Source organism: Heliangelus exortis, chromosome 1 (genome assembly GCF_036169615.1).
Source record: "Heliangelus exortis chromosome 1, bHelExo1.hap1, whole genome shotgun sequence".
NCBI lineage: Eukaryota > Metazoa > Chordata > Aves > Apodiformes > Trochilidae > Heliangelus > Heliangelus exortis.
This window is the reverse complement of record NC_092422.1, coordinates 135,694,545-135,718,988: the sequence shown is the minus strand read 5'-3', so window position 1 is coordinate 135,718,988 and position 24,444 is coordinate 135,694,545. Positions and strand designations below refer to the sequence as shown.

The 24,444-nt window shown below is 48.7% G+C and overlaps 1 protein-coding gene and 1 long non-coding RNA gene across 3 annotated transcripts in view; one reads left to right on the top strand and one right to left on the bottom strand.

The window, feature by feature from the left end:
* The first annotated feature begins 69 nt into the window (after positions 1-69).
* On the top strand, positions 70-15,821 carry LOC139807598 (uncharacterized). Its single transcript, XR_011730627.1, has 3 exons — positions 70-588; positions 12,521-12,817; positions 14,880-15,821. It is a non-coding gene; the product is annotated as an uncharacterized lncRNA (long non-coding RNA).
* The window catches only part of SLC6A13 (solute carrier family 6 member 13), a 34,410-nt gene continuing 17,641 nt past the window's right edge, over positions 7,676-24,444 (bottom strand). The window contains exons 8-15 of one of the 2 annotated variants that reach the window (XM_071768712.1): positions 15,816-15,919; positions 12,664-12,788; positions 11,988-12,100; positions 11,710-11,847; positions 10,510-10,612; positions 9,775-9,875; positions 9,180-9,350; positions 7,676-8,151 (exon numbers count right to left, since the gene is read on the bottom strand). In XM_071768712.1, coding sequence (XP_071624813.1) covers positions 8,032-8,151; positions 9,180-9,350; positions 9,775-9,875; positions 10,510-10,612; positions 11,710-11,847; positions 11,988-12,100; positions 12,664-12,788; positions 15,816-15,919 — 975 coding nt within the window. In that variant the 3' untranslated portion in view covers positions 7,676-8,031. The remainder of the gene's footprint in view (positions 8,152-9,179; positions 9,351-9,774; positions 9,876-10,509; positions 10,613-11,709; positions 11,848-11,987; positions 12,101-12,663; positions 12,789-15,815; positions 15,920-24,444) is intronic. The other variant, XM_071768721.1, reaches the window with a different exon arrangement.

Here is a 24,444-nt window from a genome sequence, read left to right as displayed (position 1 = left end):
AAAGGCAGGGAGTGGGTGGAGGGGGGACATTTGTCCTGGGCTCACACAGACCCCTCTGTGCCTGTCCAATGCTCTGTGAGTGCAGACACAGCTCACAGGAGAGAGCTCTGTCAGCAGGTCGAGATACAGCCAGAGGGTTTTTATAGCAGAGTCCGTGTGCTTGCTGCAAGTGAGTAATCCCTCTGTGCCTTTGCCCTGGCAGCTCTCTTTTGTATCTGCCTCACCCCTGGTGCACTCTTCCAGGGCTTCTCGCAACCCACAGAGCAGCAAGCAGGCATTCCAGTTACACCATTTTTCTCAAGATAGTCCAGCTCAGATTATTTTATTGCTTTTAATTTTATGGTTAATGCTATTACTGTTTTGTCTTTTGCTTCATCTGTTAATGTGCCTGCCAAATTCCTATTGACCTTTTCATCTACCCATGTGGCCAAACCCCAGCAGCACGTGGGATGGTAGCTAGGACACATGGCAGCACAAGCTCTGATCTGCTTGGCTGTGTCACAGCTCACCAGATGAGCATCCTCCGGCCCCCTCAGAGGGAAACCTGGGAGCTGACAAAAGCCTTCATCACTGAAGAGGGGGGAAATGGTAAGTTTATGTGCCTGCGTGCTCTACAGAGGCCATTTTTAATGTTGTCTCACACACACACACACACAAATCCTCCACTAGTGCCAGAAGCCAGTGCATCAGATTGCATTAGAGCACGGGGACAAGAAATGCTGGAGATGTGCATGATGGGGGTCACCCTTCTGCCTGGCAGGATCCTCAGTGATCCACTGAGCCCAGTCCTGGAGGCAGAAGGGGAAAATATCTCAGTCTAATTTATTCTAATTTACTACCTCAGCCGACACTGGGGGCAGCTGGTGTGAACCCATGCTGCTGAGCAGTTCAAAGAGGGGGCAGAGCAGCTCAGGAGGAGTGCTAGGGGACATTCCCAGGGCTCGGAATCTCTGAGCCAACCCAGCCATGTCCCAGAAGCTGCAGATGGGGAATGGGGCCATGAGGCAAAGAGCTGGGGGGGCAGCTGAAGTAGGCGATGCTTCTTCACAGGCAGCCAAAGACAGTGTGCAGCCCTTTGCTTCCAGCATTAAACTTTCCAAGCATTTTTCAAAGCTCTGTCTTTCACCTAGCATTTGGGCTGGTTGAATTATTTGGTCCCACATCCAAAGAAATACAGGCTGATTCTTCCCTCGCATGGGCTGGGATCAGTGTCTGAGGGGACAGGCTCCATCTTCTGCCTTTTGGGGACTGCATCTGAAGTCCTGAATGGCTGCAAGGTGAACATCGTGTGCTGGGTACACAACATAGAAACTGCACTGCCTCCCTCCCTGTGAATTAAGGACAGTCCTGAGACAGAGGACTGGTGTGACCCAGCACAGCTGGGGAAATGATGCAGTAGAGGTTATCTAGATATGAAAGGGGTTTGAGATAAGACTAGGTAAGCAGAGCTGACCTAGAAACTTGATTTATCCACACTGAAATGTTTCACAGGAACATCACAATTTTTTGTGAAACCGTAGATGGGATATGGATTGTGACATTAGGGTAAAACAAGAAGGAAGACAAACTAAATGAAAACTTTGTCCAGCAATGTGTGAAACGCATTCTCCAGTGGGAAAAAAAGACTGCTATTTCTGCCTTCCAGCCCAGAAGGTGTCAGAAGTTACACTCTGGCTTCAGATTTTCCACCAGGGAATAACTCAATGTGCTTTTAAATCCTGCTATGGGCATGGGGCACCTTCATCCCACCATGGCAGCCCCTATATGAGGGATTGCACTAATGTGGTGGCAGAGATGGAAAACCAGAAATCACCTTTTAACCAGCTCAGATGTGGGGGTATGGACTGTGCTCAGCACTATCCCAGGAGAGGGCAGGAGAAGGGGTGATACACTTCCTGACCACCAATTGCCACCTGCACTGGCAGAGAAAACCCCAGAGCTAGCACTCTGTGCTGAATAGGTAGGACAAGGCTGCTAAAGGATGTGGTGGTCTGGCTGCAGCTCTCCCCACAGCAAGGGTTCCTCCTCCACCACTGCCATGGGCAGAGGCAGCTTCCTACAGGGACTAGCAGATGGATTATGTGTCAGGATGCAAATTTGTGAGCAAGCTGAAAGAGAGGAGCCATGGCCAAGGCTCAGCCAGCACAGGGGATGAACCTTGGCAGCTTCTGGTGGGGCATAAATGCTGTCCCTCTTGACACAAGCATTCAGAGGGAAGGGGGAAGCAGCAGCCCTGCTGGCTGCAGGGATGGAGAGAGTGTGGGTGAGAAGGCTCTTCAACACTCCATTTCATAAGGGAAGCAAAAATCCTGCAAAAATTCAAAGTACCCCTCTCCCCTGCCCCTCCCCAGGCAGCACGAACCCTTGTAAGAGCTGGGATCCCCTCTCTGTGTGTGACCCTGACACCAGCAGCATCCAGATCTCCATAGCCCTCCCCATGGTGCATCCTGAGGCAAAGGAGGAAATGGCAGCATCCAATTTTTCAGGCAGGAAAACGAAGACAAGAGAAAACCCCATTACTGTGCCTGAGGGGTAGCAGCTTTCTCACCCAAGAGTCCTCAAGCTGCAGGATACTCCCCTTCTTTGGGGTCAAAGGTCTCACCACACAGCTGGTGTTAGAGACAGAGGAGCCTGCTGCCCTGGCTGCCCCCCATGCTAGGCCATCTGTGGTAGAAGCCACCACTGTCCTTGCTTGTCCAGACTAATCCCACCTTTTAGACCTTTGCTAGCAAACCAGGAGAGATGATGGTTTTCCCACAGGCACAGCACTGCTGCTACTTTGACTAAGAACTGTCCTACCTGATTGCATCCTATGGTTGCAGAGGAGTTTTCCCAAGGCATTCATATAATTTATTTTTTAAGTTTATGGCTAATTGCTGCTTAAGCAAGTCCCCTGACTTCCTACAACAGTTTCACTGTAACTAGTCATAGGTGAACATCACCACAGTAACAAGTGCTAGTGAGGCCCCACAGAACCACGATGGGCTCTGGCAAGCCACAGCCCTGATTCTGCACTGGGCTCCTGGAGAAAAAGAGGCTGTCAGGAGCCTTCAACTTTGGAAGCACAGGCAGGTTAAGACATCCCCTATTTCACAGCATCCATAATGGGATGGTGAGGGAGAGGATAAGGCATGAACAAACATCTTAGAAACCCAGTGTCAGCAGTAAAACTGGGTGGGAGGGAGGATCAGCAGTGCTGTGGGGGCATCGGTGGCCTGACAGCCTCTGGGAGGTCTACAAGCAGTGCTCCCTGCTGGTCAGAGGATTACAGAAAAAAGGCAAGCAGAGGACACACGGGTACATGACTGCTTGCTCCGGCTTTCCCTCTCTGCTTCCTCAGGGCAGCTGAGCCTGTTGCTATGGCACTTGTGCTGTGACAGCAAGCACCTCTGATTCACAAGGCACAAGGATGCAAAGGACAAGGTCGGTCTGTGTGGACGAAGAAGCACTTGTTGCTGCCCACAGTGATGGGACTCTGGGCAAGTCAGGTGGAGAAAGGGTAACAAAGTCACTGGTAACTTCTCAGAAGTAATGACTTCCCAAATCTGTCTTTGTGTTCGCCCATGTGAGCCTCCCTTATCTTCACCACGCAGATCCCCATCCTGCAGGCTGCTAACCATGTTAGCAGACAAGGGCTCAGCCAAACACTCTGCTCTGAAGGATATGCTCATTTGCACCAGCCTCCAGGACACACTTAACAGATTATCTGGGGATCCCTGCTTCACAGGATTACATATCCCACATGTCTAAATGTTAATCTTACTCTGTTCTCTCCATTTATGCACCATAGCCTGCTGTCTCCCAGCACTTCCACCTTTCTTGTCACCAAAATGCATGACAACTCACACTACATGTTTCTTCAATAGCCACAGAAAACTCTCTGGTATATCACTAGTGGCAAAAGGAGAAGGACCTCTCAAAGCAGCTGTTAGAACATGCTGGGAGTTCCAGGGTTCAGGATGCTCCCCACCAGAGCAGATGAATTCTGCTCCATAGAAGGGAATCATATCCCCAAGATCTGAAATCTCTCTCCTGCCCTGAAATGTCTCTCCGTGGAGGAGAACAGCAGGGTCAGCACTATCTCTCTGCCTGATGAGGGAGCTGAGATGCTTCCCCAGGCACCACTGATGCAAGCATCACACTAGGGGAAAAGCAGAGCTCCCATCCACAAACAGGTGGACTGAAAGGTCAGACATCCTTTCCAAGCACTAACAGCCTGGGGCAGAATCTCAGGGACTTCTTCTTTTTATGTGAACTTTTAATTTGAAACAAAACAAAAACAACAAACAAACAAAAAATAAAATAAAATCCAACAAACCAACTCATGAAAAAAACTGGGTCTTTAACCCTAGTTTTCCCAATAATAATAATGGGTTGAATTCTCAGGCTCAGTTGCATTTTGGATTCTGAATGTGAGAAATTTCCAACAACCCCACATCATGTCTAAAGGGATATCAGCATCTTAGCCACTGAAAAGGATTTGAGTAAGCATTAGTTCCACAGACTGTAAGAAGTGGAGTACTAGGCTGATCTTGAATACAACGGAAATCTTTTTCACCATGTTCCAAACCACGAACAATCACCATATGCCAAAATCACCATATTCCCAGTTTCCTCAAAATTCCCTCTAACATGGGGTCTTAAAAAGTGCTGCAGAAAATGTAATGTGTGGAAGTTTCAAATATATTGTCAGATTTATCCCATGAACCTTCTCAATGAGCAATACAGAATGTACTTGAATCATATTTCAAGCCAGGCATCACAGGTCCCAATACTTAAACTCCTATCAGATTTATGACATTTGTTTAAGAATGTCCAGCAAAAACCTTTGGTTTTCTAACTTATATGACCTGCCTAGCTCATCCAAATCTTTACATCAATTTGGGAACACAGGCCTGGGAGATTTTCTGGCTCATGTAAAACCAGATCAACAAACCACATGTCCAATTCACTTGACACCAGAGGATTTTGAAACAAAGCAAGACTTAAGCCTTTCAGCAGACTGATGCTTTTCTTACATGCAGCTGAGAAGACTTTTTACATCAGCCATGTTTCTGGACATAGCTGTAGACAAACAGTGTTATCTATTAGGGTTGAAATATCTACGCATTGGGCCAAATTTCTATATTTATAGTATCTGTAGGATATTACTGGAGAGTGAAAGTATAACTCCATGTAAGATTAGAGTTACATGAATAAAAATATCGGCTGCTGGAGCATCTGACTCACACAAAAAGCCAACCAAAAATACTTCTGTATTGAATTCCATTCACTCATTTCTAGAAGTAATTTCTACCTGCCAGGACCATATGCAAGTGGCAGGGCAGCTGAATGGCTCCATTCTCCATATCACTCTGGATCTCTTCCAAAAGTGGTTTTCCCTGGCTTTGTAAGCATTTTCCTACCCTCAGCTCACACACAAGCACTACCAAGCACTGGGCAGCTGGGAATCTGGAACTCTGAGACTTTGAGGCAGCCCAGGAAAGCTGTGACAAACAGTTCAGCCCAGGCCTCCTGCACCTATGCCTTCAGCATCCACAGTGTTCTCCAGAGGCAGGGAGGGAGGTGTGCAGAAACCCAGTGGCTGAGATTTTGACAGGAGGTACAGGACTGACCAGGGGGGGATTCACCCATGGTTGCATGTGCAGCCTAGCAAAAGAATCCACCCACTCCAGAGCCCCAGTGGAAAACAAGCAAGGGAAAAGGAAAAGATGCTGGAAATAAGATGAGGTTTCTACACAGAGACAGTGGGCCACAGATCAGCGGGTTCTCCCCCCTAGGATGTTAAATCTTCTGCACCATCACAAATCCTCCCAGTAGCAAACCCCTCAGTGTTTGGTGCTCATCAGTTTGGTAGTGTCTGTGAGTGAAAGTCCGTGACCCCTTTTCACCACCAATCTGGCTCCCATCTGAGGTCACCAGGCTCCAACAACACTAAGCTGGAAAAAAACAAACCCAAGAACTTACAGTCATAGAATTATTTTGGTAGCAAAAGACCTTTAAGATCATCAAGTCCAACTGTTAACCTAACATGGCCAAATCCAACACTAAGCCATGTCCCTAAGAACCACATCTCCATGCCTTTTAGCTTCCTTCAGGGATGGTGTCTTCACCACTTCCCTGGGCAAACTGTTCCAGTGCATGACAATCCCTTCAGTGAAGAAATTTTTCCTAATATCCAAACTAAACTTCCCCAGGCAAAACTTGAGGTCATTTCCTCTTCTCCTATTGTTTGTTACTTGGGAGAAGAGGCTAACACCCAGCTCGCCACAACCTCCCTTCAGGTAGTTGTAGAGGGTGATGAGGTCTCTCCTCAGCCTCTTTTTCTCCAAGCTAAGCAACATCAGTTTCCTCAGCTGCTCCTCACAGGACATGTTCTCCAGACTTTTCACCAGCTTCCCTGCTTTTCTTTGGACCCACTCCAGCACCTCAATGTCCTTTTTGTACTGAGAAGCCCAAAACTGAACGCAGGATCCCAAGATGCAACCTCACCAGCGCCGCGGAGGGGGGAAACCCGCCATGGCCTAGAGGTCTGAACTAGTCAGTGCCACAGCTGGGGCCACCCATTCCCTGTGGGCTCCTGTCTGCAGAGAAAACCTCCACACCCAACAGGGGAAGGGGGTGATGTGGGAATGGCCGGGGTCACCGTGAACCAAAGGACCTTCCCAAGCCAGGGAGAAGGAGTAACACGGGTGCCGGCGCAGCCTCGGAAATTCCCGCAGCCCCCCTCCCACCAACCCTCCCGAAGGGACCCCGGTGGGTGAGGTCCTGGGGCCACCTTGTGGCTAGTGGCGTGGATTGCTCTAATTCTCCTCCTCCTCCTCCTCTTCCTTCTCTCCCCGCGGCACCAGAAGCTTTGGCCGTAGCGTGGTGCCCGTCGGTGTCCATGTGCAGTTCGGGAACTTCTGGCTTCTGCCTTAGCTCTGCCCGCGCTCCAGCTTCCTCAGGGTTTCCTGGGAGCCATCCAGCTTCCCGGGGTTACATGTCCTCTGGATGCCCTCCTTGGATGCTGGGGCTACAGCTCTTAAAACAGAAGTACTTTGATTTTGGGTTTCTTGTTTGTTTTTCTTTTCTTTTTTTTTTTTTTCTTTTTTTTTTTTTCACCCGAGCAGCCTGGAAACAAGGGGCCCTGTTTGTTGACATAACATGCAGATCCCACTCTTCAACCACGCAGCCCTTCTTCCACAGGCAGGAAAATGAAAATGAACACCTGGAAGGCTGTCAGCAGGGGAAAAAAAAAAAAAAAAAAAAAAAAAAAAGAAAAAAAAAAAAAAGACACAGATCTGCAGAGATGAGGGAGAGTTGCCTATGAACCTTCACTTACATGAAGAAAAGGCAAACCAACACCCCTTTGCTCAGACCCTGGGAATTGCCCAGGGACTTAGCAGCCAGATTACTCTTTTGGCTGAGAGATGGCAATGGCTCCAGAACGTGGCATTGTATTTTCCACTTCACCCAGGTACCTCAGGCCTACCACCTTATGGGGGCCACCAAACTGGTGTTCCCTCTTTTCCTTCCTACCCTGAACAACCTCTCTCCTGCCCACCCTCTCAGACAGATAGATGTGCAAAGGGATGCAGACCTGAGCGCCCAACACTGCTCTGCTAACATATATCCCACCTAGCATGCTATCAGCAAGAGGTGCTGGTGAGACAAAAGTGAGACAGAGTGGATCTAGAGGGGAAAACCAAGGTTTTAATGGAAAGAATGGAGAAGCTCACTGGAGTCACACCTCTTGAGACTCTCTGACACTCTCCACTCCAGGATCAGTCCTTTTTTGCCCACCAGCAGGCACACCGGTGCTTGGTCTGCCCCTTCAGAGCCCTCTCCAGAGAGAGGATTAAGGTGCATTGCAAACTCCACACAGACCACATCTACAGCAGCCTCTTCCTCAGCCTTTCAAATCTTCCAGGGAAGGGAGTTCAGCCCAGAAATCCCTCTCTCCTTGGCGAGTGAAGAATCCTTACATTATCCAACAGGTGGTAAAGGCTGTATAGAAACCATCCTGGGGGAGGGAGAACCACACTGGTCCTAGCAATGAGATTCAACCTCTGTCAGCATCAGGAGACCAGCTCTGGTGGAGGGAAGGGGCTGTCCTGTGCCCAGCCTGGAAGGCAAGTCTTCAAGTGGGCAGGTGAGTTGGCGAAGCCTCTGGAAGGCAAAGGCAGACAATGAATACAGCTGCAAGGACAAAAGGTGACCTGGACCCTCCCCTTCCACTCACGGGTATCATTCAGACAGCCAGGCAGGGTTACAGGTCTGGTCTCTAAAGGCCAGAGGTGTCACAGATAAGGATGGTCAGCATTTCAGAAACTGAAAGAATAAACTCATCTTTGAAGCACTTGTCCCAGGTTAAGCACTGAGTATGTGAGAGACCTGAGAGAGTAGGAAAGCTCTGTCCTCCCTTGGCTCCAGCTCAGGGCTAGAAAGAAATCCAAAGAAAGCTTGGTGCTCAAATACATGCAGATCATCCCCCTTTACACAGGTTTGGCTTTAACTGGGGCAGTAAGTAGGTAAGGGGCTACCTGATACACCATGCAGTGGTGGCTTTGCTATACTCCTGTATCTGTGCCCGCTCCTCCCTCTCCATACCGGACACAGGGATGCTGTCAAAACCAGTTCCTGAGCATTTGCAGGAGGCAGGGAATGGGTGGGATCCTGGGGTATAAGGATGTCTGTGAGACCTCCAGTGAGCTATGGCAGGGACGATGACTGTCTAGAGCAAGTTCTGCTTTGCTAGGTCCCTGGCTCTCCCAAGGCACATTCAGGTTAGCCATCAATGGACCACAGCAGGCCCAGGACACTGACTCTCAGCAGCTCATAGTGCTCATGGGATCTGCAGCTTTCTCAGAGCAAGTCCCCAAGCCTCAATCAAGGGCAGCCTCCAAAGTGACTCAAGGCAGTAGAGACCATCTTTATTGTCTCCATCTAATGAACTTTTTTCTCACAGTGCTTGCAAAGGGACAGAAGCAATAAACAAAGCGCACCAAGAGGCAAGAGCAGTCCTCCAGCCAGGCAGAATTTAATAAAACCAAGTCAGTTATAGCAATGGACTCATTCAATCAATTTATTCTAGGCTCCCTAGTAATTAAGCTGCCACACACATATGATTCCCCTGCAAGGCTGGACTTCAACACAGAAGTACAGCCCATGCCCTGATCCCAAAGCACCAGCCTCACCTCTCTGAGGGAGCCTTTGATGGTAGAGAGTTTGTAGACAATCCAGAGAGGGATGCAGACCATGGAGGAGAGGGCCAGCAGCCAGCCCAGGGTATCTCCCCACCACGGGTACACGTATTTCTTGTTGTAGGTCAGTGGGGTGTATTTGATCAGAGAAAAAAGGAAGGTTGCCTGCCACGATGGAAGAGACCGAGAGAAAAAAAAGCAAAAAGATCAACACCATTAACCAAGAGAGGTCTTCCTGGGGAGTCCACACCTGCACAGAGGTCATGGCAACTAAGAGTTCCCCAGGACAACAGAAGGCACACCAGTCAAGCAAGATTTGCTGGGAGAGCCCCCATACACAGCACTGGGCATAGCAGAAGGTGCTCGCCCCACCAGCAGACACCACTATCAGTGCTGAGCTGGATCCCTCTCCCTGTTATTTTGCCCCACACCTGGCCCCCAAAGCCACAAACACACAGAACAACAGGCTCCCCCAGCACATAACCACCCAATACATATGCACGTCCCTCAGTATATATGGAGGTATCTGTATGTCAGAGGCACCCAGCTCTGCTCCTTCCCCCAGAGCTCCTTTTGCTAAGGCCCTCACCATGCACACGGCCGGGGTGATGAGCAGCCAGCAGTATTTGATGAGAGGCCATGGCCGGTAGCCGATCATATCTTCAATGTTATCATAGAAACGCTCGGCACCTGCGGAAGAGGGGAAGGATGCCTCACTGCTACCAGGGAAGGAGGAGCAGTAGGGTCCATATGTCCAGGGTTCTGCTTCAATACTTTTTGGATACTCCCCAGATGAAGCAGGAACCTCAGTGTGGCTGGCGGTCCTGCTGGTGAGTTTGCCATGAGTGGGACAAGCTTCGGTCGTTGCCCTGAACTAGAATCCTCTTGCCCCAAAAAAGCCCAGTGACTCAGCAGGGCCAGCTCCTTAGCATCTTCCAGACTGAAACCTGAATCCAAGTTTTACCCATCCCTTGTGACAGTAAATATTGAGAGAGGGCTCTCAAAAATGTTTATGGGTATCAGAATCCTCAATACACAGGTTGGGAAAAGATTTCCCAGCCAACTCGAAGTCCCTGAGGAAGGAGGGCCTCAAAAGCAGGGGCACACAGGAACATGCTGGGGGTATCTGCCAAGCAGATTCCCCAGGGTGTTGCTGTGAAGAAGTCCCCTCCAGCTGAGTCCAGAGGCACCAAAGCAAAATTTATAGGTCTGCTTTGTACTATGAAGCAATTGCCAAGATGAGCAATTTCAGCATTTTCAGTATGGACCAAGCAAGAACCTAAGCGGCCAGAGCTGGGGATCCCCCCACAGGGTTCATACTCACCATAGACCCAGGCAATGCAGAGAGTCTCGAAGATGGCCACAAAGAGCAGGCACATGCCACTGGCAGCATAGTAATCAAAGAGCTGGAAGACGTACATCCCACCCTAGGAAAGGCCAAGTGGGCAGCGAGGTGCAGCGGGAAGGAAGAGAAGGGAGATGAATCAGGCACAGGCAAAGAGCTCTAGCCAGAGCAGGAAACAAATTTAACATCTTCCTCAGAGATGGATGCACCTTTCTCTCTCTGAGGCATGGATTTAGCCAACAGCAAAGGCCATACAGCTCATGCTCAAGGCCTGATGGAGACCACACAGCAGCCCTGCTCTCTGCAAGCCTTAATTCTAGGTCAGGACAGGGGAGGGCAAGTGATTGGCAGGGACTGTCAGGATATTTTAGGCCAAAACAAAACTCAAGTCACCTGTGTAGCTGGAAGTGAGGGTTGAAACAACCTCAAGAGATGCAATGCATCTTTTTTCCCTTCAGCCTCCTAATTTGCCCAGGGAAGTAGCAGCAGATGCAGTTTTGCAAACAGCTGTTTCTGTGTGCCCAGAGGCTGTCAGCTGGGCTGTTTTACTGCCCAGGTCTCCAATTCTGTCTGCAAAATAGGTCTGCTGGTAAGTCCAGGCACAATGCTGAAACATCAAAAGCAGCTTTTTCAAAATTATACCCAAATGAATACAGAAGCTGCAAAGAGCATCATGGCAGCATCTATTCCCCCATGCATGCTTCTAGAAGGAGTATATGTTTAAAAGCATTTAAAACAGAACAGTTTAACTCCCAGGCAATTAAGAACAAGAAGGAGAATATATAGGAAATCAGTGTAACAGATATGGGGCACACTCAGGCCCACCAAGTTTCTTTACACCAAATGTTACTCTAGCTCTGTCCAGGAGGAAGGAGGACAAAGATGCTTCTTCCCTCACCGTGCACAGGTAAAGGTTTAGCTCATGTAGAGATAAATCTACAACCAAAATATGGGCTGTCCAGAGCTCCAATTATCAGTCTTGGCAGGAGGTATGTCACAACTCTGACTGGCACAAGGGGTGATGGCTGGAAGGGAAAACACGAAAGCCACAGGGAGAGAAGGGCAGCTTCCCCCGGGGACTGTGCAGCAGCATGGACCCCACCACCCACCAGGCCCTCCTCTTTCCAGGGGGCATTCAGATCCAACAAGCACCATGCAGGCAGCCTGAGTCCAAAATACCTCTGTGAGCATCAACAAGCCAACCAGATAGGAGAGGATGGAGACCAGCAGGATGAGGCCCTCCCGTCGGTTCTTCTTGCGGAAGATGGTGGGGTACATGTCCACGAGAGCTGTGACGAGACTTTCCACACAGACAAACTGCAAAGAGCAGAGAGCCCGCCCCTGTCAGCCCCTCCTGACCATCTCCCCAGCCCTACTGCCCCTCCTCAGCCAAGTTCAAGCCTGTCCTGAAGGGGTGGTGGCTTTTGCCTGGCAGGGAATCACCCTGCATCTTTTACCTGGCTGTCCAGTCCCAGCAAAACAACCATCAGGAAGAAGAAGCAGGCCCAGAGAGGGGAAAAGGGCAGCATGACCACAGCCCGAGGGTAGGCGATGAATGCCAGGCCAGGCCCTGCGAGGAGAAGGACTTTCAGAGCAGGCAGTGACACGGCACAGCTTGTGCAGACCCACACGGGGCAGCTGCCCGCCGAGGCACAGCCTGGAGCCATGCAGCCTCTCGCTCCAGTTATCCCAGCACCACGTGGGAAATCCAGGCTGCTTGAGGCATGGAGGAGATCAGGAAGAGAGGGGAAAGGGGACACAGCAAGCTCTGGCTGCATCGCTATCGTAAATGCAAGGAAAGCCTCTGAGCCCAGGGGAGCATGGCACAAGCCTGGCTCTATGCCACCAAGGCACCTCGCCCCTCCACTGGGGGACAGCAGCTGCCTAACCCTAACCCTGAGAGGCAGCTTATACTGGCCTCAAGACACAGTTATTACATCTCAATATTTCGTAAGCATGCATTTGTTTCTCCCTGTTTTTTTGGAGGTAGGAAGCAGAGCTGTCCACTGCGATGGCAGTCTGCAGCTGCAACATGGTTTGCCCCAGGTGGGCATCCTGTGGGCATGCTCTCCTTGCTCAGGGGGACTAAAGGGCAGCACCCTGGGGGCCCCATCCCACCACAGCTCCACTCACCTGACTCAGCCACCTCAGCAATGGGCACACCCTGCTCCTTTGCCATGAAGCCCAGGATAGAGAAGATGGCAAAGCCGGCCACGAAGCTGGTGCCGCTGTTGAGGAAGCAGAGGGCCACACAGTCCCTGGAAGGAAGGAGCAGAGCATCAGCCAGGTGAGAGTACAGCTATGACCCACACCCCCAGGCAATCCCTGGGGCAGCACCCACCCTCCAACCCCACCCATTGTGCCCACAGCAGGGCCTTTCTCCTAGGTCTTTCATGGCTTGGGTCAGCACCAGGACCTACAGGAGGATGCCCTGAATAAGCCTTCTCCAAGGACAGCACAAAGATGCATTCCTCACCTCAGCTGCTTGCTCATGAGGTTGTTTTGTTTCACATCTAAATGCTTGATTTTTTTTTTCCTCACTGTCCCCTGGGCCCTCCTATAGCAGAGCATAGCAGGGATTATTTTTATCTGAAAAGGGGAGGGATGTTTTGGTTTGTTTTTTTGTTTCCTTAATAGACCTCTCTGAACAATGACAATATTCTTGGCTCTCAACACTACTAAGTATCTCCTGGTCCTCGCATCATGAGAAAAAGATACAAATTATTTTCTTTGATCTGTTCCCTTTCTGTATCTGTTTCATCTCATTCTCATCCATCTACTCTTTAAACTAAAATTCCTTTATCTATCCAATTCCTTTTCACGCTCCAGTCTCCCTAGTCTTCTTGTGACTGCATCCCTGGGGACAACAATAACATTTGCAGCATCTTTCTGAGATATTCTGAACCAAACTGAATGCACCCCTCTGGCAATTCGTGGCCCAGTCTGTCTTTATTAAATGTTGTTGTACAAATCCAGTGTGATTTAGTGTGAGGGTGGCGAGACACTGGAACAGGTTGCCCAGGGAAGTCATGGATGTCCCCTCCCTGGAAGTGTTCAAGGCCAGGCTGGAATGGGCTTAGAACAACCTGGTCTAGTGGGAGGTGTCCCTGCCCATACAGGGGGGGTTAGGACTGGATGATCTGTAAGGTCCCATCCAATCCAAACCCTTCTATGATTCTAAGATTTATTTTTTTTTTTATCCGTCTTTAGGAATCTAGCCTTTTGGGGGCTTCATGCTCTTCCCTGCACCTTAACTAGATCTATTAATGATCTGCAACCATTTCTAGAAACAAAGTACAGATCATGAAGAGTCCCTATGCCAAACAAATTCAGATTATTCTTTCCAAGGTACAGCTTTTTGCATTGTCAATGGCTGCACGACACCTAACACCATTGCTCTGCCTTTGCACTTGGTTTTTAAGGCAGGAGAGACCAAAAGATGTCTGCAGGTTGAGTCCCTATTAATATCCCAGTTGGTAAGCAGGACCACACACCACCAAGCTCAGTTAACCCAGTGGGAAGCCCACACCAGAACCTCATTTCTCCAGTTGCTATAAATTATTTGGTCTCCACTGAAACTATATTTTCAACCATCTTATATAGATTCCCATTTATGTCAAATAGGCCCCTCTTCCTTCCCAGTGTTTTTCCCTCTTTCCCCCGAGACTGGAAAAGCATGGGCTGGGAGGTACTCTACAGTCACCTGGCAGGTAGGAAGAGGTGTCAGAGTAGAGAGTAACATGCAGGAATGGCCAGAGCAAATAGGAGTCTCCAGATTTTCACCCAAAAGGGAGCCACAGAGCCCTGATGATATCCCTTAAAATCCCAGAAAACAAGAAATGATCTATGCCGTTTGGTGCCATCTTGGGCTGCTGCCATACAGCTATCATATACAGCCATACAACCAACATATACTCCTGCTCACATCCTTTCTCTTCCAGCTCACTAAAGGTTACACCTGACCTGGGATAACTGAGTTGGGCACCATCCTGGTATCTGCCCTGTTAAGGCCTACTCCTTGTGCAAACTCTTCCTATGCAAACCAAAGCTGCAGAGCACAGGATTGACTCAGTAAAACTGGGTCCATGCCTGGGAACAGGCTGGGTGGAGGTTTGATACCAAAACCAAGTACAATTTCCCTAGTACAGTGGAACTGTCTGCAAACATCTCTTTCCTTTCTATAGCATCTGCCAGCAGATGTTACAGAAGCTCTTAACAACCTTGCTACTAATCAGTCCCTGTCATCATCTCCATTCTACACTTCTAGGTTGCAGATGCAAAGGGATAATGCCCAAGGGCATGCAGGAGGTCAGAGAGAGATCCATTATCTTATTTTTTTTTTCCTACAGTTTTTTTTACTTCAAACAGCATCTGGGAGAAGGGACATGAAGAGGGAGTCCCAGGCCAACTGCTGGTGAAGAGGCATCCCTACAGCAGGAGTGAATTCCTAAGGAGAAGAGAGGACAATGCCAAGCAAGGACCATGTAGCCAGTGGTCTGCATGGACTTTCCATGGCAACGACCAGAATTTTAAATGTAAAAGATGGGGGAGAACCCAGTGCCAGAACCAGCACAGTAGAGAAAGGGTAGGGAGCAATGGGCAGTTTTAATTAGAGGTGGCTTCCTCCTCTCACACTATCCTTTTACCTCTAGGGATATAGCTTCAGAAGGTGGATATATCTACAGCAAAATAAGTGTATTTTCAACCAACACTTCAACTTGACAGCCTGATTCAATTTGGCAACCTGGCCCACCTCTGTTTAAGGTCCGTTCAGCAGAGGAAGAGTAAGCAAGAAGCAGAAGTCATATCTGCAGGCTTATATATAGACCATAGCACATAGAAACCCAGAGTACTGACAGCTGTGCAAGACACTAGGTCCAAATGAACCTAGGGAGGACAAATCACAGGATGAAAGGACTTCAGCCTAGAGGCATTCGATCTCACAGCTCTGCTTGCCCCATGCCTACTTGTGCACCCATGTAATAGGGGAGGCTGGGGTGTGGGCTGGGGTCACAAAGCTAGCTAAGAAGATCTGACTTTGCTGGGTCTAGCTGATGGGGAAGAGGAGTTTTTTTGACCCATGGCACAGACAGAACATTTCCTTGGGTTGAGAGAACAGAGTTGGATTTGAGGAGAAAACACCTGGAGAGAGTTTACTTACACCTTAATTAGAGACAGTAACACAACACTACAAAAGGCCAGTAGACCCCAGGAGTTCACCAGCCTGTGTGAACTGATGTTCAGGGAGGGGAAGGGTCTAGGCAGCAGAACCATGCTCCAGTTACCTGTAGCAGTTGTTATGGTATTTGTTATAGCTGCCCAGAGCTGTCAGGCATCCCAGACAAATTGCATACGAAAAGAAGATTTGAGTGCCTGCATCCATCCAGACCTGCAAGGGAGATGCAAACACAGGTGAACAGACAAGGCCAGCATGGAGCACAGACACTGCACGGATGTGAACAAGCAGAGCCTCAGGGGCTTCTATAACCAGCAGAAAGGCTAGTGATTAGTAGGTCAGCAATCCCCAGCATTTAGACAAGTCTTTTCTTGGGGCAGGTTATACAGTGCCAGGAATTACAGTGCTTAGTGAAGCACTCAAGGGTGCTTATGAGTGCCAGAGGGAAGGGATGCACCAGAGGCCTTGCAAACCCTCAGCATGTATAGCTCTGCATCATCATCCTCTTTCTTCCTTGGACAAATCTGCAGAACCTGTGACTCTCCAGAGCCTCCCAGCAGTGAGCACTTCCCACCAGAGCTGAAGGACTCCTCTGCTAGCAGAAGTGGGGGACTTGACCTGGGCAAGCCTGGTGTTCCACTGGTTGGCATACAGCTTTTGGTGGTGGCTCTTCTCTCCAAGACCTAATTGAAAGGCTCCAAAACTTTAAAGAAAATTAGCTGGGGAGGAGAGGACTACTAGAAATAAACTGATTTGTTTGGAAAAGACAGTTCCTAGAAGAAAATACAAGAATGCTGTTAGTCCCATGGGGCACCTTTGAACTCCACTTTGCTCTCACTGTCAATAATATGTCCCAGTACTCTGAGGTTGACATTTGTCAATGCCAAATTTGATCTGAAAACCTAGCTGTGTGCAGTCACCAGTGCAATCACTGCCACTGCCTTCTGCAAAGAACTGCAAAAGCAGGAACCAACAGTGAGGAATGAAGTAATGACAAAGATTATTAATTAAAACCTCTGCTTTTCAAGATCTTTCTTCCTAATGTGTTTCTGAAATAGAGGGAAGACAATCATTCAACCAATGCTGAAGGGCAGCCATATTCTAGAGATAGAAGATAGTAAGGAAAGAAAAGCAGGAAAAAGAAGTGTTACTGGCACAGCTTTAATGAGAAAAGTCTCCTTTTGGCTATACCCTCCTTCCCCAGAGCAGCAGTGCTGGTGAGCCCTCAGACAAACACCAGCCTTGCCCCATGATCCTCTCCGAGATGAACAGGAGTCAGTGAAAAGCACTACAGCAGCTTTGGTGACTCTGAATCACACCTTCACCTGGCAGCCAAGACCCCATGTCCTGAGCCAATGCTCAGCTGGGCAGCACCTGCCCAACCACCCCTGTTGCTCAGGCCACCCTCACCAATGCATTGTTCTGCCTTTCCTCCTCCATACTGGCCAAAGGGCAATTATGTGCTGAGACATCTTGTTTCATTTACCTAAAAATAGGTAAGTCTACCTAAATTACCTGATTTATCTGAGTAGGTTCATTTACTTCTTCTCCTTTCTAGGGCCTTGCAAAGGGATGTTATGAGCCCACTAGCTGTGATTTTCTGGAGGAAATTCTGTGTTTAGCTCAAGAGACAGTGGCATAGAATGAACCATCTCCCTGACCACTGCTGTGAGAGCCAGCAGCACAGTCCACAGGAAGAGAAAGCAAAGTGCTGCTAGTATTAGATTTGGTGAACCTGCTCTCCCCAACCTCTAAGCAATATCCAGCCTCACCATCTTCTCTTTCGTCTGTAGAAACCCTGTTCACTTCACAGGGAGTCAGATCGAATCTCTGACTTGTAGAATGGAAAGGGACAGATGACAAAGTGGGACTGGGAAAACTAGTTTGAGGCACTAGGATGCTGAGAAAGTAATCCCCCTTGGTGTCTTTTACACTTTTTTGAGGACCTGTGTGGTGAGGTGGGCTTAGAGAGCAGGGTATAAATTCATTTTTGCATCTCAAAAATATTAGAAAAAAAATCAAAACCATTTTTATAAATGTATCCTAAAGCATCACTGTGCTCATTGCCAGTAAGGGTACAGAGCCTTTGCTTTTCAGCTACTCTTTGGGAACAGCAAGGCACAGAGGTGGGCTAGACCAGTTTACGCCTTTTCCTCAACAATTTAAGCACCTTTCCACCCATCAAGGTAAAAAGTTTCATTAAGTCTGCTTTTTGTTTTGCTGCTCATTGCTAGAGTATTCATCAAATTCTGAGTTTTCAATAAATTTGAACTCTAATGATACCCTCTCAGGGGTCTTGGAGCCCTTGTAGTACAACCTGTAACAAGACTTTAGCCAGCAAATTGCTGACCCTATGCTTGCCATAGCATTGGACCCCATTGGCAAGTTTCAACCCGATTTAGCAGTTGATAGAAAGCTCAAACCTATGAATTTCAGAAGAGCCAGGGAATGACAAAAAGACAGGAACTCAGTGTTCCCACTGAGCAGTGTGAATATCAGATAAATCACACAAGCAAGAGACATGAGAAATAACCCAGGGGCAGGAAAAGAACTGACACTTTATCATCCAGGGTAGAAGCAGACATCAAAACAATGAACTTCCTTATCTCTGTGGCTTATGAAGTGGCTTATTTCTAAAATGCAGTGATACCCTTGACTGTGCAGCAGAGACCTGCATGGAGTCTGTGGGATCCCCACTCCATCCCCTGCACTGCTCAACACAACAGCCATGGGGTGTACACTGGGCTGTGTGGGGGCCCAGCCCCGAAGAGATGTCTTTAGGGAATACAGGACCTGCCTTAGCACATGCTCCCATTTGGAACAAGGCAGGCTGTGGGTGAAACTGTGGATAAAGCTAAGCTTGGCTTGCAGTTTATGATCCTACTCAGTCAGAATGGCTGTGAGCACCAGCTCAGGCTGCATGCACTGTATTTCCCATTTTGAAAGCTTACTGCAGCTCTCAGGCCAAAGAGCAAACCACCTCTGCAGCCTTCCTAGCCCCTTGACAGTTCCCAAATTGCTTGGTCAATAGAATGCAACACAGTTGATGCTTCTGAGGGTGCTGGAGCCAAGCAGCAGCAGCAAGCCCCAGGGCTGCAGGATCACCCGGATCAGGAGGGGCCTCATCCCACCTGTGGTCCAGCCTCAAGCTCCTCATGAGAAGCACCACTGTCCACCTGACCTCCTGGGCTCATAGGGGCTACACAGACTGATCTCTTCAGAAAACAGCAATCCAAAGCTTCACTCCCCAGCCTGCTGCCTGTCCTCATTTTTCTCCCTGGAGTGACTCAGAGAAATGGGTTTTTTTCAGCCTCTCCAAGGCCCCCCTTCCCCTCCTGTGCTGCTGATCAACAGCCTCTCATTATTTTAATATTTCCACTCTGACTAAAGGGGCTTGCTAGGGTCAGGCAGGGCTCTCTTTTCCCTGCAGATAAAAATATGCTGCTGCTCTCTGGCTGCTGCTCCCAAAGAGATTGGTAAAGTTTATCCTGTTCAGATTTCCCTGGCAGACTGGTGGCATGGGTATTTTGATTTGATTGTTGTCTGCAGTTTTCTAAGCCATCCAGTTTATTTAATTCATAATTCAATTTCTTTGAACATGTTGTTTACTCCAGTTTGGAATAACCTCCTACTCCCTGTTTTCAGCCAAAGCCTTCACACCTGAGCTGCAGTTATCTAAGATGGTTATGGTGTATAAAAGGACATATTCTTTCATCCTTTAATTTCATCAGCACTATTTGCTTCATTTTATATGCTGGAATTTACTAATTCCCCTGTACTGAAACAGATCCTTCCTTAGGAAGATTTTTAAGAACTTACAAATGACAGCAAGGACCATTTTGGAGCAAAATGTTATTGAACCCCAGTGCGTGTCATATACCAAATACAAGTGTCACATGGAGAAGAGCTGAACTGTCCCCACCATCAAGAAGAGACGATATGGATGGAGTGGATACACACTGCGTGGAGGGTCATACTTGATGTAACACAGAGCAGAGAGCAAAAACTACCCAGGTCTTCAGCTACAATTCAGGATTTCTTTCACATTCAGCATCACAGCCTGCAGCTCAGCCCATGGTGCTGGCACTACCCACCAGACACCCTCTGCTCCATGCTAGCACATTATTTCAACCCACCCTTAAAAGGAAAGATCTTGATTCCTAATATCTCACCTCAAGACACCCAGAGCACCATTTCCAGAAGGGGCTTTTCCCTCTTTGTCCAGGAGAGGGCATGGGCCCCAGGCTAAAGACCCAGGCCATGTCTGACCCACATCACTGCAGCAGCACAGGGCTGTGCAGCCCTGGAGCCCTGCTGCAAAGTGCCCACCTCTGACTGCTGCACAGCCTGGGCACTGCTGCCTCACATCCCCATTCACCCCAACAGAGAGGAGGCAGGGAATGAGTCACTGCCATTTCTGTAAAGCATTTCCATACCTCCTGCCCCCCCCTCCCCCTATGCCTGGCCAAGCATCACATTCCCAACCCCAAGCCCAGCTGCTTGGAAGATAAATCCTTGGGCTCCTTGGGAGTGAAGGACAGAGTTTTTGTTACCAAGTGAAGCTCCCTGTGCCGGCACTCAAGCCCCCCCCAAATGCCCCACCACTGAGCACCGACCTCATGTTACCCCACCCCTCGAGTCATCTGCTGACCCACGGGGACATTTTACACCCAAGGGGCCCCCCTGCTGCTGGAGTTTCTTAAAACACACACAAGAAAACAAACAGGTTTCCTGGTTCATCCCCAAGAGCACAGCTGCATGCCCTAGGGTGTTGAAGAGAGGTGAGGGATGCTCCAAGGGATGCTGCTTGGGAAGCCAGGCCTTATGGTCCTCCCTGCCCTGGTGCTCATGGGCAGACAGACAGACAGACAACTTTATTCCTTCCTGCTATGTCAGCACTGAGATCAGACTCAGCAGGGCTGTGCAGCCATGACCCACACCATCAGGTTTGGCGAGAGGCACAGGAGGAGGAGGAGGAAGCCCCACAAGGTAAATACAGCTGTGGCTCACCCCATGCCAACACATTACTCCAGCAAGGCAGAGGAGAGGAGATCATCCCCAAGCCCCTCCAGCATGCTGTGGGAGCCACAAGCCCTCTCTCCCTGCTGCCTGTACCTACCCTCATGGGGCAAGCACATGTTGCCAGAGGTGGCCCCACTGGCACACACACCCAGGCACAAGCACAGCAGGTCACCCCCTGGCCCAAAAACAAGCACATTCTCCTTCAGAAAGAGGAAGTGGGGGGCCGGCAACAGCACAAACTGAGCACACAGGGTCAAGTTAAGAGCTTGCTGGGAAAAAAATAAATAAGGGGAACAAATAATATTTAGCAAGCCCACAGTCACCCTCCCCTCTTGCTGGGAAGAAGCAGCTCTCACTGGCCATGGAGCAGCAGGAGGGAGGGATTCAATTTGGATAGGATCTGGAGACTCTGGACCCCCTTCCCCAGTGTGACTATTGGGGCCTATGATTAACCCAGCAAGTCACAGCCCTGCAAGCAGCATTCATCCTCCATCCTCCCTGTGATGGCCTGAGGGGTTTATCCTCAGTGCAGCCTGGGCAGCAAGAGTTGCTCCAGTGCAATCTGTAAGCCAGACCCCAGCAGCCTCCCTCTCCAACCACAGGCACAGAGAGCAGCCATCCAAAAGCTGGGGGCATCTTCACCTCTTGCCTCCCCTTCCTGCCACAACTATTGGGAAGCAGGAGCCCGTGGGGACTCTGCAGGGGGCAAGCGCTGCTACAAAAAAAAAAAGCAACCTCCAGGGAAATGGGTGAAAGAAAATGAGAAGGACATAAGGAAATTATTTGAAAAGTAGTGCAAGTGAGAGAGTGAGGAACAACAATAAACAGAGGTTAGATTAAAGGAATTCTCCACAATTTAGCTCCACAGAGGCACCCAGAACAGCACTGTGCAGTGCTGGGTGTTCAGCACAGCGATGGGGACTCCTTATGGGGTGTCTGCAGAGCTGAGGGTCCTTTACAGGACCTTGGCACCACCACAACTTCCCTGTACCCAGCAGCAGGGGTACAGCCCACTTTGATATGGCTGAGCCAAATGGAAAGCAGCTCTGCATAGAAAGCTCTTCCTTTATCTAAAGACTGGATAATGTACAAGCACATGTAGCAAGGTGGTGGGTTTTCTGGGCATTTCACAGGGAAAACAGGAGTGGGAGGTTCTGAGAAATGTTGCTGCTTTATCAGAGAAGGAAGCACTGAGAGGCTGCTGCAGCTACTCACTCTTCATTCTTTCCCACTAAACCTAATGAAATCACTTGAAAATTGATAGAGTGAAAGCAGATAGACAAGAGCAACAAGGATGGTGAAGGGACTCTAGCACAAGTCCTGTGAGGAAGGGCTGAGGGAGCTGGGGCTGTTCAGCCTGGAGAAGAGGAGGCTCAGGGGAGACCTCATCACTCTCTACAACTCCCTGAAAGGAGGGTGTAGCCAGGGGGGGGTCGGTCTCTTCTCCCAGGCAGCTCCCAGCAAGACAAGAGGGCATGGACTTAAGCTCTGCCAGGGGAGGTTTAGGTCGGATATTAGGAAAAAATTCTTTACAGAGAGGGTGATCAGGCATTGGAATGGGCTGCCCAGGGAGGTGGTGGATTCTCTGTCCCTGGAGAATTTTAAGAAGAGACTGGATGTGGCACTCAGCGGCACCATGGTGGAAGTGGGTCAAGGGTTGGACTTGCTGATCTCAGAGGTCCTTTCCAACCCATCTGATTCTGTGATTCAGGTCACCCCATTACTGCTCTTCAAAGCAAACCAAAACACTGCTGGCACTTGCTGCATCAAGCCCATCACTCCTCTCTTTAAACATGTGTATTAACATGATGTCTGATCCTAGTATGAAAGCATCAAACAATGGAAAGCCTGCCAGCACCTGAGAGAAACTCTTTTAATGACAATTTTCCCACACTTAAACATTATTTCTACTCTGAATTTCTCTTGTTTCAACTTCCCACTAGTTGACCACACTGTACATCCCTCTCTCTAATCAAATCTTTAAGTCTCCAGTGTTACCTACTTAAATAAAGAATTGATTAAAAAGTTGCCACAAAGTTAACTACCAAGGGTAGAGTGATCAAAAGTGGAAAGGGCAACCAATCCTGACACCCCCTTTTGATTACACATAACCCATACTGTGAAACAAGTAGGAACCTTCTGAAGCATAGAAAATGTAATCAAGGGTGGGGGAGAAATTTCGTCTACTAATGGCTGACATGCTAATATCATAATACTAAGTACTGTGCAAATAAAGAACAAACTATGGGGCTGCTTTTTAAATTTTTTTTATTTGGGGGACATACAGCTCAATATCAATTAACTCTTTGGTAGTTTTGCTGTTATCTGCTTGTTTTTGAGCAGAAATTAACTTAATTGTTCAAAACTTTTGCTTGGCAGTTTCTCTGTATAGTCTGATCTACCTATCAAATGCATTTTGATTACCATTTTAAATATAAGCATTTTGTAGAACTAGAAAATGAAGGTACAGGAACCTTCCAACCCGAACCATTCTCTTACTCCATTCTCTTACTTCTGGCCAGGAAAAACCACCATCAATCAGCTAGCCTGAGCTCTCATGGGCAGGATTTCCCAGTTCTGCCCAAGGTCATTTGGCAGGTGAAAAGCAGTGATTTCCACACACCAGTCTGATATTCTGACACTTAATCACATCTCGACTGCTGCTGCTCCCCTGGTAGAATCTGTTAAATAACTCTCTCTCACACACACACACACACACACACACACACCCCCCCTTTTCACCTAGTTTTTCATATGCTTTAGAAGAATTTTGATTTTGTCCCTTGTATTCTGTTTGCCCTGCATTTAAACCTCCCCTTGAGATGCCTTATCATAAGGCGAAGCTCGGAGATGGTACTTCTAAATTTTTTTTTTTTTTTAATTTCCAGAATCCCTTCCCAGGGCACTAAAGAATCTTCTGCTTTTCCAGGCAGTGCAGGATTGCAAGTAAACAAGTACAGCTTGCTGTCCTCTGAGCACAAATCAATTATAATTGACTTGGCCCCAGTGGGCTGGCAGGACTCACACTCTCCCTGCACAGAGAGAGGCAGGCACAGCCACACACATGTAGGGGCTGGGGTACTAACCATTCCCTTCCCTCTCCAGTGGGTCAATACAAAGGAAAGCCTGAGTCTTGCTCTTTGGTTTGGCAGGATGCTTAAAGCATGCTGGAGGAAGGCAACCATTGCTACTGACTCTGCTTTTCTCCTGCAGAAGTGAAGCATTCACAGGGGAACGATGGAGTCAGGGAGGAAGGAGCAAATTTTCCTCCTGGAGCTGAGGACAAGTCATCCTCCTGCTCTGAAGGGTTACTCTGCCTTTCCACCCGTGCATCAGTATTTTCCAGGCTGGAAGGAAGATGTGCTTCTAAAGCTCAGGCTGTTAATTGGAAAAGTTTGCCAGGACAGACCTAATGAGGACACAGCTAGTACCAACAAAACCATGAAGTCATTTAATTCAGTCCCCTGGGCGACACAGCCACAGTAAGGACAGGACTTTTCATAAGTGAATGAGCACCAATTTGAAAGAGCTGCTTTATTTCAGAGGTCTCTCACTCCTCATCAGCACAAACTGTGAGCCCCAAATGCTGCAAACAGACCTGTTGTTTTCAACCCTTCCAAGCCTTGCTGCATCTTCACCCCAAGGAGCAGCTGTCCTACCCACCCCAGGGTTCACAAGCAAACAGAGAGCAAGAGAGCAGCCAGCACTGTAAAATG